Genomic DNA, 19,742 nt, shown 5'->3' with positions numbered 1-19,742 from the left:
CTCGTTTCAGAATGTCCTTAAAAGACCATTTTTCTCACGCACATCATTCGAAAATGAAATACGTGATGTAAATTTGAAACAATACCGTACGGAGAGTTTGTACAACCGACGACCGATTGTACGCACGGACTCGTCAAGGATGTCGTCCCATTATAATAACAACGTCTCGCTTACAATGAGGCCAGTTACGGAGAGGATTAAGCTTTAAGTGAAGGAGGTTGCATCGAAAGAATGATAAAAACTAGTTTCACAGAGAAGGATATCAAGAAAATTGATGCTCATGAGCTTATTAAGGGTAGTTTTGTAAGAATTTAGACCCATGTTTTGTGAGAAATGAGGAGGAACCGGAGGAGTCAAGGAACACATTTTATAAATTGTTATGGTGAAAGTACAAATTTTATGTTAGGCAATAAAAAAAATTATGTACCAAATAAGAATGTTCTTTATAATTGCGAGGAATACGGTAAGTTTTCTGAGAAGTAAGGACTCTCCAGCTATATCAACTAACCGAAGCGACATCAGTGCCTGTTGTTGGACTCTTGGCTTCAACTTGTATTGCACTGAAAGTTCATCAACTATTGGGGCCATGTTCCAAAAAAGAGCATTTCATCTCCAGGATATTACGACAGCCAAATAGACCGGGAAATGATGAGCAGGTGGCATCTGTAAAAGAAGGGGGTAGGTAGGTATCAGTAGCCGCTCCGAGGAGCCATTTTGATGCCACAAACTTCTAAGACCATGACTGCTGTCATAAGAGCAAGGAGGCAGGGTCCAGCCGGCTCGGATCTTCAGAACCAGCCCGTAGCATTCACGAAGGAAAGCAGCTCTCCCACTCTGCAGCCAGAGGTCCCTCTGAGGTGCTCAAGTAATGATTTACTTACTGTCCGTAGTCTGACTCTAGTTAGAGCTGGGCAATCGCCAAGGAAGTGTCTGAGGGTTTCTCCCTGTTCTCCGCAGCTTCAGAAGTGTGAATTTATTTATTTAATTGAGACAATATAGAGAAAACCAATTACTTGTTACATATTGTCCTCAGAGGGAGGAGTAAGCAAATGGCTTATCTTACGCTTAAAGCTAAAGAAGGAGACGGAGTCAAAGGACCAAAGCTGTAGGGCGTTGTAGGACCGGCATAACTTCGCGATCGGGGAGTGAAAGTAAATCTCGAGCTCCGCGAAGGGTACTTCAAAAATGTCTGAACTACATGTATTTTGAGAGGCGGTGCGGAAAGTAATATCAGAGTTGACAGAGCAGCATATAAGGCAATTACAGAGTTTGAAAAGGGTACACCTATCAAGAAAGATGCGGTGTTGCTACAGGGAAGGCAGATTGAGAGTGCGGAGTCGTGATGGATAGTCAATCCGTGGAAGGTTCTTTTTGTTAAAGAGGGTCCGGGTGAATTAGAGTTATACAACTTCAAGAGCGCGACAATCACGCATTCGGAAGGAGGACCAGACTATACACCAATATTCAAGGATGTTTCTGACAAAAGAGTTGAAGAGTGATAAAGAGAGCTGAATTGAAGTAAAGTCGGAGGAAGAATGTAGGATAAAACCAGACATTTTGGAAGCTCTATTGATGATGTCAACGAAGTGGGAATTTAAACAAAGTTTGTCATCGAATATTACACACGGGTCTTGGAAGGGGTTAGTAGAAAAAGGGGTTGTCCATTAAGAGAATAGGAAAAGGATATGGAGGAGGGTTTAAGCGAATAGCACATCCAGTGGCATTTGCTGACATTCAGTTTCAGCTTGTTAGCCGAACACCAATGGACCAAAGAGTATCAAGGTTGGATTGCAAAAAAAGCAGTCCGGCGAAGACGAAACAGAGGCAAATAATTTAAGTTCGCCTGCGACCTTTAACGGGTCGCTTACACGTCGTACACGTCGTACACGTCAAGACACCCTGGGAGTCTCCGGAGCCATCGACAGCTCTCTGTCAACGTCGATGGGGTGATGTGAGCCTAGCTCTGCCAAGGTGGTAGTTGTCACGTATATTAGAAGCCAGCCGCTTCAGGACCTTGGTCAGGTAGTATGCATTGAACCGGTGTTAGTAGACCGCGTTGCCCCAAGCGAACGCTGATTCGTCCGTGAATTTCGACATCAGCTAAGCGTAGGAGAGGCCTCAGGGTACTGGGGTAGGGGCTGTGTCCCCGAGGATACACTCGTTCCTGGCTATTGACGAAATAACAGGGAAGAACGAAGAGCTTAGTGCGTTTGGGCGCAGCACAAAAATGCGTGGTTCACCGAAGCGATCAACGAAAGAGACGAGGGCCGATGTGACACCGGAACACCTAAATAAAGAGGAAGCCTTATCAAGTGGTGGTCAAAGGGTAGTATAGGTCCCGGGGCGAAACGTGGATTGGTACCCACGATGGAGCATAAAACCTGGGAAATGCCTGCTGAACAAACACCAACAGCTCTACTACCAAACCCTATCTCCACCTCCACGTGGTGACCGCTGGGAGCTCTTTCTTAACGAAAAGCTGCAGACGGAGAAGGATGAAGGCGAGTCTCCCGCGCCTAAAAACGGGACAAATTGTACCAACTGGTCCTCCAGGTTGGGGGTTGGGTAGGGCTGACAACCCTACACGGAAAACAACCGTTACGAAGCCACAACAGGAGCCTCGGATAGGACGGATATTAAAACGACGGACCCGGCAACGACAAAGGAACAACGATTTGCGCGTTTTCTCATGGAACGTGCGCTCCCTGTACAGAGATGAAGCTGATAAGCAGCTAGCCGATACCCTGTCCCAATATAGGGCTGATGTAACAGCGTTGCAAGAGATGCGATGGACAGGGACCGGTTTCCTGGAGAAGAGCCACTACACCATATATTATAGCGGCCATCCAGTAAACCATGTGCTCGGAGTAGGTTTCTTAGTCAGCCAAAAAATGAAACCTGCTGTTATCGGCTTTGAAAGTATAAGCGAACGGCTATGCACTCTGCGCTTGCGAGGCAAGTTTAGAAATATAAGCCTCATAAACGTTCACGCCCCTACAGAGGAGACTGCAGAGTCGGAGAAGGATACCTTCTACGAGGCAGTAGAAAGAGCCCTCGAAGCCTGTCCCAGATATGATATCAAAATCATACTTGGGGATTTCAACAGCCAAGTAGGGAAGGAGCCCGTATTCAGGCGATACGTTGGCTCCCATAGCTTACACGAAAAAACAAATGATAACGGACTGCGGACTATTCAATTAGCAGGGTCACACGAAATGGTTGTTGGAAGTACCTGGTTTGCGCGGAAAGCGGTCCACAAACATACGTGGGCCTCTCCAGACGGGACCACTTTCAACCAAATTGACCACGTGTTGATCGAACGCCGCCACCTCTCAGCCTTGATGAATGTCAGAACATATAGGGGGGCCAATATAGACTCGGATCACTATCTCGTTGGCATGGTGCTCCGAGCTCGAATAACAATACCACCTAGAATCCCCTCTGACAATCAGGTGAGAGTGAACACTGAAGCCATCCACAACACAACCCTCCGTGACACCTATAAGAGGGAAATGGATGCCGCAATAACCGCAGTCAATAGAGGACCTGGAGATGAAGCATCAACTAATGATCTTCACAACCATCTGAAGAACGTTATCATGGATACGGCCACAAATATACTTGGCCCCAGCCGCAAAAGGAGTCGGAACGGCTGGTTTGACGATGAATGTAAGCTAGCAACGGAACGGAAGAATGCCGCATACCGAGTAATGTTGCATTCTCAAAGAACGCGGGCACGCACAGAGACTTATCACGAACTCCGTCGAGCGGAGAAGCGACTTCACAGACGGAAAAAGGAAGCCTGGGAGAACCAACAAGTCTGTGAACTAGAAAAGTACAGGGAGCAACCGCACCAGGCGCGGAAGTTTTACCAACAAGTCAGCAGGATGAAGCCTTATACACCTCGATGCTCATCCTGCCGAGACAAAGAGGGAAATCTGATTTCCGACAGAATGGGCATATTAGAGCGATGGGTTGAGTACTTTGATGAGCTACTGAACAACCAGAACATCGGCGAGTTGGAGGTCCCGCCAACTGAAGACGACGGACAAATACTGCCACCACCAAGTTTAGGAGAAACAGTCCGTGCAATTCATCGGCTAAAAAATCATAAGTCGCCAGGAGCCGATGGTATTACAGCCGAATTGGTTAAATATGGAGGCGACCAGTTACACCAAGTGGTTCATCAACTTGTGCTCAAGGTATGGGACAGCGAATCAATGCCTGACGATTGGCAGCGAGGCATAATCTGCCTCATACATAAAAAGGGAGATATCACACAGTGCAGCAATTATAGAGGTATCACGTTGCTGAGTACCATCTATAAGATATTCTCCACTATCTTGCTAGGCCGGATAGCCCCATACGCCCAGAACATCATTGGCCCATACCAAAGAGGCTTCACTCCAGGCAAATCAGCAAAAGATCAGATTTTCTCTCTGCGGCAGGCGATGGAAAAACTGTTGGAATATGGACAACAGTTGCACCATCTGTTCATCGACTTTAAAGCCGCCTATGATAGCATAGCCAGGGTAAAACTGTACACGGCCATGAGAGAATTCGGTATCCCGACGAAATTAATAAGACTGACTAGGCTGACCCTGACCAATGTGCGAGGCCAGATAAAAGCAGCAGGATCACTCTCATCACTCTCAAGACCATTCGACATCAACAACGGTCTACGACAAGGGGATGCGCTATCATGCGTCCTCTTTAACCTGGCCCTCGAGAAGGTGATCCGTGATGCTGAGGTGAATGCAAGAGGTACGATCCTCTTCAAGTCCACCCAACTACTGGCCTATGCTGACGATATCGACATCATGGGAAGAACCACCCGAGACGTTCAAACTGCCTTCATCCAGATCGAGCAGGCGGCGCGAGATCTTGGGCTGCACATCAATGAAGGCAAGACAAAATACATGGTGGCAACGTCAGCACCGAAGACGAATCAACCAACAACATCAAACCGCACTGGTCAAACACAAGCACGAACAAGAATAAGGATAGGGGAATACAACTTTGAGACCGTTGACAATTTCTCCTATCTAGGGTCGAAAATCACAACCGATAACAACTACGATGAGGAAATCCGCGCACGGTTGTTGTCAGCCAACAGAGCCTACTTCAGCTTACAAAGACTGTTCCGCTCGAAACGTCTCACCATAGGGTCAAAGCTCTTACTGTACAAGACTATGATCTTGCCAGTCCTCATGTATTCCTCGGAAACTTGGGTTCTTAGCAAGAAAAATTGCGAACTCTTGGCCGCGTTCGAGAGAAGAATCCTCCGAAGAATTTTTGGCCCCCTACATGAGGATGGACGATTCCGTAGCCTACACAATGACGAAATCTATGAGCGATACCATGACCGTACGGTTGTGGATAAAATCCGGCTCAATAGGTTACGGTGGGCGGGTCACTTAATCCGTATGGATGAAGATGATCCCACCCGGAAAGTCTATAAGGGCAATATCTATGGTAGGAAAAGAAGACGAGGCAGACCCTGCCTAAGATGGAGCGATGGCGTGGGCCAGGACGCCAGACAGCTTTTAGGGATATCGAATTGGTGGACCTCGGCGCAAAACCGGGATGTCTGGAGTTCCTTATTAAGGCAGGCCTAGACCGGATACCGGTTGTTGCGCCGTTGATGATGATGGTGACTAACCGTGCGGGGATGACAATACCCTGTAGTGCCCCTGTTCCAAAAAAAATCCCAGTCAGAATCGCTAGTCCTCAGCAGATGAATTCGGACACAAACCGAGTGCAAGTGCAGTCGATGGTCCTAACTTGAGCTGAAGAGGAAAGGCTCATCAGGAAATGCGCAGCAGTGGTGAAGCGTATACGGTCTTCAACGTTCCTCCAGAGGAACGTCAGCAAAGATGGCAAAAACGGGCTGATGGAATTAGAGGAACTATTGGACCGCGTTTCCTATAGGCGAACGTGGAGAGCAGCGGAAGACAATTGGAGAGCAGAAACAGCCACAAGGAGACTTCATCAAAGTGGTTTCCAGGGCCCAAAAAAGAAGGAAAAAAACAAACAACTGGCTACGCCGCCAGAGACCCGCCTCTCCAAAGACAAGGAGACTACAAACCAAAAGCCAGGAGCAGAAAAGACAAGGAAACTAAGAAGGACTAGACCCTCAGCTCTGCTCATTAAGCCGACGGAAGGCAAGACATTTCCGGAAGTCCTTAGGATGAAACCCGAAGACAATGGAGCAGAGGTGTCTTCTGTACGGAAAACGAGGAGTGGTGGACTCCTCGTCGTACTGGCTCCGGAGACGACTAGCAAAAGTACGTTCTGCGAAGCGGTCAAAGGGTTATTGGGGGAGAAGGCTCTTGTTTCTAGCCTAGAGCCGATATGCTTTCTAGAAATCCGGGATATTGACTACCTCACAGAAAAGGTTGAAGTGGAGGAGGCGATAAAGCGTGAATATACAGAGATAACCAATGCCCGAATAGGTATCACCTCTGTAAATTATCGAGCCCAAAAGCTCGCCGTGGTGGAAGTCCCCGAGCAATATGCGAGGAAACTCCTTAGCAGCGGGAGAATCAAAATTGGATAGGTAGTATGCAGGGTGCGAATTCAGATAGTCCCCACCAAGTGCTACAAGTGTCTGGACTATGGACATACGTCAGCACCTTGCAAGGGAGCGGACAGGAAGACAACATGCCAGAGATGCGACCAAGTGGGTCATCAAGCGAAGACCTGCAATGAGAGCGAGAGTTGCGTTCTCTGCAAGGATCGTGGTGCGTCTGGTGAGAGCGTCGCACACACTGCGGGCTGAGGACAGTGTCCAATCTTCAGGGCGGAATGGGAAAAGGCTAGGGTCCGAACGGCATGATCCGCATTTTACAAATTAACATGCACCGGAGTGCGACCGCTCACCAATTGCTAGCAAAGTTCGCTGCGGAAATAAATGCTGATCTTGTGCTGATTAGCGAGCAATACCGAAACAAGGACCCGTCCTCATAACATCTCGTTTTATCGGGCACCGCTGCCATCTGGGTTCGGGACGACATTCGGCTTCGTGTTTTTGCCAAAGGCCGGGGGAACGGGTTTGTCTGGATCCGGTGTTTAGGGATAACGTTTACCTGACGCCGAACGAGACAATGCTAAACTTTCGGCGCCGGCTTGATGCTCTGGAGGACGTCGTTTCGAACACGGAGGGACGAATCCTGGTAGGCGGTGATTTTAATGCCAGGGCCCTTGAATGGGACATGCCTCAGTCTGACTCCAAAGGAAAACGAATTCTGGAAATGGCGGCGAGAACCGGGCTTGTAGTTTTAAACACCGGATCCAGGCCAACGTTCCGGCGCTCAGGCTGTGAAGGAAGCATTCCTGACTTCACTTTTGCGTCGGAATCTCTGGCTTCATCGGTGGACGGGTGGCGAGTCCTAGAAGACTTCTCGGTAAGTGATCACTAGTATATTGCGTTCGAAGTGGTTAACGCTACTTGCCGGCGAGCACCAACGCAACGCTTTCCCTGCCTGTGGAATGTCGCGAGAGTGAACATCGGGAAATTCGTCGAAGCTCTCGGAGCAGGCAGTGCCACGCTGGAGGGTGCTCCGGCGGTGGTGAATGAGGACCCGTGGGGGCTTGACTACAAGCTTGTCACCTGGAAAATCGGGGCTCTGCGGCAGCCCTACATACTAAATGCCGATCAGATGGCCCGCATTGTGCGGGCATTGTTCCCCAGACACCCTGTACGGGTTGATGTGAATAGCGCGAAAGCATCGAGGATTGCCGTCTTTTCACAATGAGAGAGCTCAAAGAAGCGGTTCTCACTATGAAAAACAAGAAGGCGCCAGCTCCTGACGGCATCCCCCCCATTTACAAACTGGTGTTCCCCCAACCGCCAGAATTACTGCTTGAGATGTTCAACGCTTGCTTGAAGCAGAGCATTTTTCCTTGTCGCTGGAAAGTGGCCAGACTCGCGCTGATCAGCAAGGGTAAAGGAGACCCGGAGCTCCCGCGTGCACACCGACCGCTATGTTTGCTTGACACAGCTGGGAAAGTGCCCGAGAAGCTCATCAGGAGTAGACTCGCTGAAGAAATTCGCGCTGCCAGGCATTTATGCCCAAAGCAGTTCGGGTTCAGAACAGGGAGATCCACAGTGGATGCTGTTATGAAGGTCGTGGATGCGATTCATTGAGCCGAGACACCCAGCGCCGGTCTCGACGGATAGTGCTCCTCATAACGCTTGATGTGAGAAATGTCTTCAATTCCGTAAGATGGACAGATATGCTAAGCACATTAGAAAACTCATTTCACGTGCCAAGCTACCTCTTGGAGATATTGAGGGATATTCTGAAAGACCGCTCCCTGTTCTATGAGACGCTAGAGTGCCAAAGGATGATCGAAATCACGTCGGGATTAGCACAGAGATCCATCCTAGGGGCGGACCTCTGGAACGCTTCCTACAATAGTCTGCTGAGACTCGATATGCCTGAAGAGTCACGCCTGGTCGGCTATGCAGACGACTTTGCGGCACTTGATGCACTGTTGAACAGGCGGAACTGCGCCCCATATCGATCGGCGAGTTGACTATAGAGTCAGAACCAGCGGTTAAATACCTTGGTTTAATGCCCAACTCCAAGATGAGCTTCTTCGAGCAAATCAAAGCAGCAGCGGACGGGGCTGCAGCTGGAGTCGGGGCCTTGAGTCGGCTAATGGCGAATGTTGGCGGCCCATATCTATTATACAAGGGGACGTCTCCTTATGGAAGCAACCCAGTCGGTTGTGCTCTATGGCGTGGAGGTATGAGCTGATGCCCTTGACAAGGTGTATCGTGAACGCCCTGCTCAAGTGCAGAGATGGGGAGCTTTACGAGTGGTGCCTGGTTATCACACCGGCTCCGAATCGGCTGTGATGGTGATCGCGGGAGTGATCCCCGTTGCCCCCCTTGCCAAGGAGCGCAAAGCTATCTACCGCCCTAAGGGCGCGAACTTAAGTGAGGTGATTACCCGTGAAGAACGTCAACGCACCCTTACCGAGTGGCAACTCTCTTGGCAAAATGGGGCAAGGGGCAGATGGACTGACCTAATTACAACGGATGCCAAGGCCGCAGCAGTCAACTTACGAGGTCCTCGAGCGCGGCCCACGCCCTCGACATCGGAAACATGATCAAGAGGGTCTCCCTGGCCCGGCTAAACCTTTCTTCCGGAAGCAAGCGCAGCCAAGAAGAGAGGCGCGTGACAGGTCCATTTTGACTTGCGGCAGCCAAACTGAATGCCCTACGCGTCTGGTTCCTCGGTAAAACCCCCTGTGGTTTCAGATGGGTTTAGGGTGCTGTAGCGGAGCATGCATGACGAACTATTCAATTGTGAATGTGCTAGAAAGAGTCGGACTTGACTTCAAAAAACTATTTTTTTAAAGCTACTAAAAATGGTTTTTCGAAGTCGGTAAGTTGAGGTCTAGAGACCAGTCTAGGAATATTCGACGTAAAGGAATCAAGAAAGAGTGGAAGCTTCTCAGAAGTCCTGAGGGATGTAGTGCTGGTTTGTATGTATACGAGTCAGTGGCAACCATATATACTCGTATAAGATGATAAGGCTTTGTGAATAACTGAAATGACAAACTTCCTCCCCTTTATAATAGCTTCCCATATCCTCTCCATAAAGTGGAATACAATACTCTGCAACAATGCAAAAAATAATATCCGAAAAAATACGCCATTTCAAAGCTACCCCGCGGAGGTAGGTTGAATCCACAAATGATTACCTTTTGTAACTAGATACGTTCCTTGATGGAAAAAATCGCGAATTTTCTTGACCTTTTTTATAGCTTCGAATTGCATCTCCTCGAAGAGGGTACTGAGCTTAAGGGTCGAATTTTCCATTCAAAATATTTTGTAAAGGTCCTGAATCTAATGACGGTTCACCTGGGCAGGTTAAAAATTCATAAACTTTAAGTATTCTCACAAAAATTTAGGGTTTTTTTGATCATTATTTTCGCGTTTTGTGTCACGCATATACGTTTTCGTCCCCACAAGGACACACGCATGCCATTCATAAATTTCGTACTAAAATTTAATTATCCGTAGGTTTGTATCGAATTGTGGCCTTCACAGCAATCGGAGAATATATTCTTTATCATAGCCAACCTAATAATTTGCTACTTGGGTCCTCTGGTCGTTATAAGCATTTGCTACATCATCATCTGGCGAAATGTGGCGAATCGGAGCATACCCGGAGAAAGGCTGTTCGGTCGTCGTAAGAATGATGCCATTCATAAAAGTCGTGTCAAGGTAAGGGTTTTATGATACTTTTTCGATAAATGTTTAATGGAGGAAAGATACATTTGGCGGGGATTTATAGATGCAGGTTAAGTGGGTCAATTTCAACTCCAGGACTTTTTTCGACCCCGGTGCAGAGTTCGGTACTATAAACACTAAATCCTTTCCATTTCTATTGCAGGTCGTCAAGATGGTGTTTGTAGTAATAATAACCTTTGCCTTATCGTGGTTACCACTCTACACAATATTTTTTATCGTCAAATTCTACGAGGATGTTTTGTACTACGAATACTTCCAGTCGGCCATTTACCTTCTCCTGCCCATCGCCCAATGGCTGGGAGCCGCAAACTCATGTATAAACCCAATCCTGTATGCATTTATGAATCGCAAGTTTCGAATAGGATTCAAAGTGAGTATACCTGTTCCTGTGAAAATCCAATTCCTTACAAAGCACTCAGATTGCCACTAAGCCCAATTTGAATGCATGTCTCCTGGCTCGTTTCAGAATGTCCTTAAAAGACCATTTTTCTCACGCACATCATTCGAAAATGAAATACGTGATGTAAATTTGAAACAATACCGTACGGAGAGTTTGTACAACCGACGACCGATTGTACGCACGGACTCGTCAAGGATGTCGTCCCATTATAATAACAACGTCTCGCTTACAATGAGGCCAGTTACGGAGAGGATTAAGCTTTAAGTGAAGGAGGTTGCATCGAAAGAATGATAAAAACTAGTTTCACAGAGAAGGATATCAAGAAAATTGATGCTCATGAGCTTATTAAGGGTAGTTTTGTAAGAATTTAGACCCATGTTTTGTGAGAAATGAGGAGGAACCGGAGGAGTCAAGGAACACATTTTATAAATTGTTATGGTGAAAGTACAAATTTTATGTTAGGCAATAAAAAAAATTATGTACCAAATAAGAATGTTCTTTATAATTGCGAGGAATACGGTAAGTTTTCTGAGAAGTAAGGACTCTCCAGCTATATCAACTAACCGAAGCGACATCAGTGCCTGTTGTTGGACTCTTGGCTTCAACTTGTATTGCACTGAAAGTTCATCAACTATTGGGGCCATGTTCCAAAAAAGAGCATTTCATCTCCAGGATATTACGACAGCCAAATAGACCGGGAAATGATGAGCAGGTGGCATCTGTAAAAGAAGGGGGTAGGTAGGTATCAGTAGCCGCTCCGAGGAGCCATTTTGATGCCACAAACTTCTAAGACCATGACTGCTGTCATAAGAGCAAGGAGGCAGGGTCCAGCCGGCTCGGATCTTCAGAACCAGCCCGTAGCATTCACGAAGGAAAGCAGCTCTCCCACTCTGCAGCCAGAGGTCCCTCTGAGGTGCTCAAGTAATGATTTACTTACTGTCCGTAGTCTGACTCTAGTTAGAGCTGGGCAATCGCCAAGGAAGTGTCTGAGGGTTTCTCCCTGTTCTCCGCAGCTTCAGAAGTGTGAATTTATTTATTTAATTGAGACAATATAGAGAAAACCAATTACTTGTTACATATTGTCCTCAGAGGGAGGAGTAAGCAAATGGCTTATCTTACGCTTAAAGCTAAAGAAGGAGACGGAGTCAAAGGACCAAAGCTGTAGGGCGTTGTAGGACCGGCATAACTTCGCGATCGGGGAGTGAAAGTAAATCTCGAGCTCCGCGAAGGGTACTTCAAAAATGTCTGAACTACATGTATTTTGAGAGGCGGTGCGGAAAGTAATATCAGAGTTGACAGAGCAGCATATAAGGCAATTACAGAGTTTGAAAAGGGTACACCTATCAAGAAAGATGCGGTGTTGCTACAGGGAAGGCAGATTGAGAGTGCGGAGTCGTGATGGATAGTCAATCCGTGGAAGGTTCTTTTTGTTAAAGAGGGTTCGGGTGAATTAGAGTTATACAACTTCAAGAGCGCGACAATCACGCATTCGGAAGGAGGACCAGACTATACACCAATATTCAAGGATGTTTCTGACAAAAGAGTTGAAGAGTGATAAAGAGAGCTGAATTGAAGTAAAGTCGGAGGAAGAATGTAGGATAAAACCAGACATTTTGGAAGCTCTATTGATGATGTCAACGAAGTGGGAATTTAAACAAAGTTTGTCATCGAATATTACACACGGGTCTTGGAAGGGGTTAGTAGAAAAAGGGGTTGTCCATTAAGAGAATAGGAAAAGGATATGGAGGAGGGTTTAAGCGAATAGCACATCCAGTGGCATTTGCTGACATTCAGTTTCAGCTTGTTAGCCGAACACCAATGGACCAAAGAGTATCAAGGTTGGATTGCAAAAAAAGCAGTCCGGCGAAGACGAAACAGAGGCAAATAATTTAAGTTCGCCTGCGACCTTTAACGGGTCGCTTACACGTCGTACACGTCGTACACGTCAAGACACCCTGGGAGTCTCCGGAGCCATCGACAGCTCTCTGTCAACGTCGATGGGGTGATGTGAGCCTAGCTCTGCCAAGGTGGTAGTTGTCACGTATATTAGAAGCCAGCCGCTTCAGGACCTTGGTCAGGTAGTATGCATTGAACCGGTGTTAGTAGACCGCGTTGCCCCAAGCGAACGCTGATTCGTCCGTGAATTTCGACATCAGCTAAGCGTAGGAGAGGCCTCAGGGTACTGGGGTAGGGGCTGTGTCCCCGAGGATACACTCGTTCCTGGCTATTGACGAAATAACAGGGAAGAACGAAGAGCTTAGTGCGTTTGGGCGCAGCACAAAAATGCGTGGTTCACCGAAGCGATCAACGAAAGAGACGAGGGCCGATGTGACACCGGAACACCTAAATAAAGAGGAAGCCTTATCAAGTGGTGGTCAAAGGGTAGTATAGGTCCCGGGGCGAAACGTGGATTGGTACCCACGATGGAGCATAAAACCTGGGAAATGCCTGCTGAACAAACACCAACAGCTCTACTACCAAACCCTATCTCCACCTCCACGTGGTGACCGCTGGGAGCTCTTTCTTAACGAAAAGCTGCAGACGGAGAAGGATGAAGGCGAGTCTCCCGCGCCTAAAAACGGGACAAATTGTACCAACTGGTCCTCCAGGTTGGGGGTTGGGTAGGGCTGACAACCCTACACGGAAAACAACCGTTACGAAGCCACAACAGGAGCCTCGGATAGGACGGATATTAAAACGACGGACCCGGCAACGACAAAGGAACAACGATTTGCGCGTTTTCTCATGGAACGTGCGCTCCCTGTACAGAGATGAAGCTGATAAGCAGCTAGCCGATACCCTGTCCCAATATAGGGCTGATGTAACAGCGTTGCAAGAGATGCGATGGACAGGGACCGGTTTCCTGGAGAAGAGCCACTACACCATATATTATAGCGGCCATCCAGTAAACCATGTGCTCGGAGTAGGTTTCTTAGTCAGCCAAAAAATGAAACCTGCTGTTATCGGCTTTGAAAGTATAAGCGAACGGCTATGCACTCTGCGCTTGCGAGGCAAGTTTAGAAATATAAGCCTCATAAACGTTCACGCCCCTACAGAGGAGACTGCAGAGTCGGAGAAGGATACCTTCTACGAGGCAGTAGAAAGAGCCCTCGAAGCCTGTCCCAGATATGATATCAAAATCATACTTGGGGATTTCAACAGCCAAGTAGGGAAGGAGCCCGTATTCAGGCGATACGTTGGCTCCCATAGCTTACACGAAAAAACAAATGATAACGGACTGCGGACTATTCAATTAGCAGGGTCACACGAAATGGTTGTTGGAAGTACCTGGTTTGCGCGGAAAGCGGTCCACAAACATACGTGGGCCTCTCCAGACGGGACCACTTTCAACCAAATTGACCACGTGTTGATCGAACGCCGCCACCTCTCAGCCTTGATGAATGTCAGAACATATAGGGGGGCCAATATAGACTCGGATCACTATCTCGTTGGCATGGTGCTCCGAGCTCGAATAACAATACCACCTAGAATCCCCTCTGACAATCAGGTGAGAGTGAACACTGAAGCCATCCACAACACAACCCTCCGTGACACCTATAAGAGGGAAATGGATGCCGCAATAACCGCAGTCAATAGAGGACCTGGAGATGAAGCATCAACTAATGATCTTCACAACCATCTGAAGAACGTTATCATGGATACGGCCACAAATATACTTGGCCCCAGCCGCAAAAGGAGTCGGAACGGCTGGTTTGACGATGAATGTAAGCTAGCAACGGAACGGAAGAATGCCGCATACCGAGTAATGTTGCATTCTCAAAGAACGCGGGCACGCACAGAGACTTATCACGAACTCCGTCGAGCGGAGAAGCGACTTCACAGACGGAAAAAGGAAGCCTGGGAGAACCAACAAGTCTGTGAACTAGAAAAGTACAGGGAGCAACCGCACCAGGCGCGGAAGTTTTACCAACAAGTCAGCAGGATGAAGCCTTATACACCTCGATGCTCATCCTGCCGAGACAAAGAGGGAAATCTGATTTCCGACAGAATGGGCATATTAGAGCGATGGGTTGAGTACTTTGATGAGCTACTGAACAACCAGAACATCGGCGAGTTGGAGGTCCCGCCAACTGAAGACGACGGACAAATACTGCCACCACCAAGTTTAGGAGAAACAGTCCGTGCAATTCATCGGCTAAAAAATCATAAGTCGCCAGGAGCCGATGGTATTAAATATGGAGGCGACCAGTTACACCAAGTGGTTCATCAACTTGTGCTCAAGGTATGGGACAGCGAATCAATGCCTGACGATTGGCAGCGAGGCATAATCTGCCTCATACATAAAAAGGGAGATATCACACAGTGCAGCAATTATAGAGGTATCACGTTGCTGAGTACCATCTATAAGATATTCTCCACTATCTTGCTAGGCCGGATAGCCCCATACGCCCAGAACATCATTGGCCCATACCAAAGAGGCTTCACTCCAGGCAAATCAGCAAAAGATCAGATTTTCTCTCTGCGGCAGGCGATGGAAAAACTGTTGGAATATGGACAACAGTTGCACCATCTGTTCATCGACTTTAAAGCCGCCTATGATAGCATAGCCAGGGTAAAACTGTACACGGCCATGAGAGAATTCGGTATCCCGACGAAATTAATAAGACTGACTAGGCTGACCCTGACCAATGTGCGAGGCCAGATAAAAGCAGCAGGATCACTCTCATCACTCTCAAGACCATTCGACATCAACAACGGTCTACGACAAGGGGATGCGCTATCATGCGTCCTCTTTAACCTGGCCCTCGAGAAGGTGATCCGTGATGCTGAGGTGAATGCAAGAGGTACGATCCTCTTCAAGTCCACCCAACTACTGGCCTATGCTGACGATATCGACATCATGGGAAGAACCACCCGAGACGTTCAAACTGCCTTCATCCAGATCGAGCAGGCGGCGCGAGATCTTGGGCTGCACATCAATGAAGGCAAGACAAAATACATGGTGGCAACGTCAGCACCGAAGACGAATCAACCAACAACATCAAACCGCACTGGTCAAACACAAGCACGAACAAGAATAAGGATAGGGGAATACAACTTTGAGACCGTTGACAATTTCTCCTATCTAGGGTCGAAAATCACAACCGATAACAACTACGATGAGGAAATCCGCGCACGGTTGTTGTCAGCCAACAGAGCCTACTTCAGCTTACAAAGACTGTTCCGCTCGAAACGTCTCACCATAGGGTCAAAGCTCTTACTGTACAAGACTATGATCTTGCCAGTCCTCATGTATTCCTCGGAAACTTGGGTTCTTAGCAAGAAAAATTGCGAACTCTTGGCCGCGTTCGAGAGAAGAATCCTCCGAAGAATTTTTGGCCCCCTACATGAGGATGGACGATTCCGTAGCCTACACAATGACGAAATCTATGAGCGATACCATGACCGTACGGTTGTGGATAAAATCCGGCTCAATAGGTTACGGTGGGCGGGTCACTTAATCCGTATGGATGAAGATGATCCCACCCGGAAAGTCTATAAGGGCAATATCTATGGTAGGAAAAGAAGACGAGGCAGACCCTGCCTAAGATGGAGCGATGGCGTGGGCCAGGACGCCAGACAGCTTTTAGGGATATCGAATTGGTGGACCTCGGCGCAAAACCGGGATGTCTGGAGTTCCTTATTAAGGCAGGCCTAGACCGGATACCGGTTGTTGCGCCGTTGATGATGATGGTGACTAACCGTGCGGGGATGACAATACCCTGTAGTGCCCCTGTTCCAAAAAAAATCCCAGTCAGAATCGCTAGTCCTCAGCAGATGAATTCGGACACAAACCGAGTGCAAGTGCAGTCGATGGTCCTAACTTGAGCTGAAGAGGAAAGGCTCATCAGGAAATGCGCAGCAGTGGTGAAGCGTATACGGTCTTCAACGTTCCTCCAGAGGAACGTCAGCAAAGATGGCAAAAACGGGCTGATGGAATTAGAGGAACTATTGGACCGCGTTTCCTATAGGCGAACGTGGAGAGCAGCGGAAGACAATTGGAGAGCAGAAACAGCCACAAGGAGACTTCATCAAAGTGGTTTCCAGGGCCCAAAAAAGAAGGAAAAAAACAAACAACTGGCTACGCCGCCAGAGACCCGCCTCTCCAAAGACAAGGAGACTACAAACCAAAAGCCAGGAGCAGAAAAGACAAGGAAACTAAGAAGGACTAGACCCTCAGCTCTGCTCATTAAGCCGACGGAAGGCAAGACATTTCCGGAAGTCCTTAGGATGAAACCCGAAGACAATGGAGCAGAGGTGTCTTCTGTACGGAAAACGAGGAGTGGTGGACTCCTCGTCGTACTGGCTCCGGAGACGACTAGCAAAAGTACGTTCTGCGAAGCGGTCAAAGGGTTATTGGGGGAGAAGGCTCTTGTTTCTAGCCTAGAGCCGATATGCTTTCTAGAAATCCGGGATATTGACTACCTCACAGAAAAGGTTGAAGTGGAGGAGGCGATAAAGCGTGAATATACAGAGATAACCAATGCCCGAATAGGTATCACCTCTGTAAATTATCGAGCCCAAAAGCTCGCCGTGGTGGAAGTCCCCGAGCAATATGCGAGGAAACTCCTTAGCAGCGGGAGAATCAAAATTGGATAGGTAGTATGCAGGGTGCGAATTCAGATAGTCCCCACCAAGTGCTACAAGTGTCTGGACTATGGACATACGTCAGCACCTTGCAAGGGAGCGGACAGGAAGACAACATGCCAGAGATGCGACCAAGTGGGTCATCAAGCGAAGACCTGCAATGAGAGCGAGAGTTGCGTTCTCTGCAAGGATCGTGGTGCGTCTGGTGAGAGCGTCGCACACACTGCGGGCTGAGGACAGTGTCCAATCTTCAGGGCGGAATGGGAAAAGGCTAGGGTCCGAACGGCATGATCCGCATTTTACAAATTAACATGCACCGGAGTGCGACCGCTCACCAATTGCTAGCAAAGTTCGCTGCGGAAATAAATGCTGATCTTGTGCTGATTAGCGAGCAATACCGAAACAAGGACCCGTCCTCATAACATCTCGTTTTATCGGGCACCGCTGCCATCTGGGTTCGGGACGACATTCGGCTTCGTGTTTTTGCCAAAGGCCGGGGGAACGGGTTTGTCTGGATCCGGTGTTTAGGGATAACGTTTACCTGACGCCGAACGAGACAATGCTAAACTTTCGGCGCCGGCTTGATGCTCTGGAGGACGTCGTTTCGAACACGGAGGGACGAATCCTGGTAGGCGGTGATTTTAATGCCAGGGCCCTTGAATGGGACATGCCTCAGTCTGACTCCAAAGGAAAACGAATTCTGGAAATGGCGGCGAGAACCGGGCTTGTAGTTTTAAACACCGGATCCAGGCCAACGTTCCGGCGCTCAGGCTGTGAAGGAAGCATTCCTGACTTCACTTTTGCGTCGGAATCTCTGGCTTCATCGGTGGACGGGTGGCGAGTCCTAGAAGACTTCTCGGTAAGTGATCACTAGTATATTGCGTTCGAAGTGGTTAACGCTACTTGCCGGCGAGCACCAACGCAACGCTTTCCCTGCCTGTGGAATGTCGCGAGAGTGAACATCGGGAAATTCGTCGAAGCTCTCGGAGCAGGCAGTGCCACGCTGGAGGGTGCTCCGGCGGTGGTGAATGAGGACCCGTGGGGGCTTGACTACAAGCTTGTCACCTGGAAAATCGGGGCTCTGCGGCAGCCCTACATACTAAATGCCGATCAGATGGCCCGCATTGTGCGGGCATTGTTCCCCAGACACCCTGTACGGGTTGATGTGAATAGCGCGAAAGCATCGAGGATTGCCGTCTTTTCACAATGAGAGAGCTCAAAGAAGCGGTTCTCACTATGAAAAACAAGAAGGCGCCAGCTCCTGACGGCATCCCCCCCATTTACAAACTGGTGTTCCCCCAACCGCCAGAATTACTGCTTGAGATGTTCAACGCTTGCTTGAAGCAGAGCATTTTTCCTTGTCGCTGGAAAGTGGCCAGACTCGCGCTGATCAGCAAGGGTAAAGGAGACCCGGAGCTCCCGCGTGCACACCGACCGCTATGTTTGCTTGACACAGCTGGGAAAGTGCCCGAGAAGCTCATCAGGAGTAGACTCGCTGAAGAAATTCGCGCTGCCAGGCATTTATGCCCAAAGCAGTTCGGGTTCAGAACAGGGAGATCCACAGTGGATGCTGTTATGAAGGTCGTGGATGCGATTCATTGAGCCGAGACACCCAGCGCCGGTCTCGACGGATAGTGCTCCTCATAACGCTTGATGTGAGAAATGTCTTCAATTCCGTAAGATGGACAGATATGCTAAGCACATTAGAAAACTCATTTCACGTGCCAAGCTACCTCTTGGAGATATTGAGGGATATTCTGAAAGACCGCTCCCTGTTCTATGAGACGCTAGAGTGCCAAAGGATGATCGAAATCACGTCGGGATTAGCACAGAGATCCATCCTAGGGGCGGACCTCTGGAACGCTTCCTACAATAGTCTGCTGAGACTCGATATGCCTGAAGAGTCACGCCTGGTCGGCTATGCAGACGACTTTGCGGCACTTGATGCACTGTTGAACAGGCGGAACTGCGCCCCATATCGATCGGCGAGTTGACTATAGAGTCAGAACCAGCGGTTAAATACCTTGGTTTAATGCCCAACTCCAAGATGAGCTTCTTCGAGCAAATCAAAGCAGCAGCGGACGGGGCTGCAGCTGGAGTCGGGGCCTTGAGTCGGCTAATGGCGAATGTTGGCGGCCCATATCTATTATACAAGGGGACGTCTCCTTATGGAAGCAACCCAGTCGGTTGTGCTCTATGGCGTGGAGGTATGAGCTGATGCCCTTGACAAGGTGTATCGTGAACGCCCTGCTCAAGTGCAGAGATGGGGAGCTTTACGAGTGGTGCCTGGTTATCACACCGGCTCCGAATCGGCTGTGATGGTGATCGCGGGAGTGATCCCCGTTGCCCCCCTTGCCAAGGAGCGCAAAGCTATCTACCGCCCTAAGGGCGCGAACTTAAGTGAGGTGATTACCCGTGAAGAACGTCAACGCACCCTTACCGAGTGGCAACTCTCTTGGCAAAATGGGGCAAGGGGCAGATGGA

The 19,742-nt window shown here is 48.6% G+C and overlaps 2 protein-coding genes across 2 annotated transcripts in view; both read left to right on the top strand.

Moving 5' to 3' along the window:
• The window catches only part of LOC119659762 (neuropeptide SIFamide receptor-like), a 79,076-nt gene extending 78,662 nt beyond the window's left edge, over positions 1-414 (top strand). The window contains exon 6 of the mRNA XM_038068023.1: positions 11-414. Within this exon, the coding sequence (XP_037923951.1) occupies positions 11-208 (198 nt within the window). The 3' untranslated portion in view covers positions 209-414. The remainder of the gene's footprint in view (positions 1-10) is intronic.
• Positions 232-11,140, top strand: LOC119658977 (neuropeptide SIFamide receptor-like). Its single transcript, XM_038066857.1, has 4 exons — positions 232-303; positions 10,040-10,243; positions 10,413-10,640; positions 10,737-11,140. Exons 1-4 carry the CDS (start codon positions 232-234, stop codon positions 10,932-10,934), a joined length of 702 nt encoding a protein of 233 aa, XP_037922785.1. The 3' UTR covers positions 10,935-11,140.
• The last annotated feature ends 8,602 nt before the right edge of the window (positions 11,141-19,742 follow it).

The sequence above is a fragment of the Hermetia illucens genome, chromosome 6 (assembly GCF_905115235.1).
Source record: "Hermetia illucens chromosome 6, iHerIll2.2.curated.20191125, whole genome shotgun sequence".
NCBI lineage: Eukaryota > Metazoa > Arthropoda > Insecta > Diptera > Stratiomyidae > Hermetia > Hermetia illucens.
The sequence above is the reverse complement of the archived record's forward strand: the minus strand, read 5'-3'. Positions and strand labels throughout refer to the sequence as shown.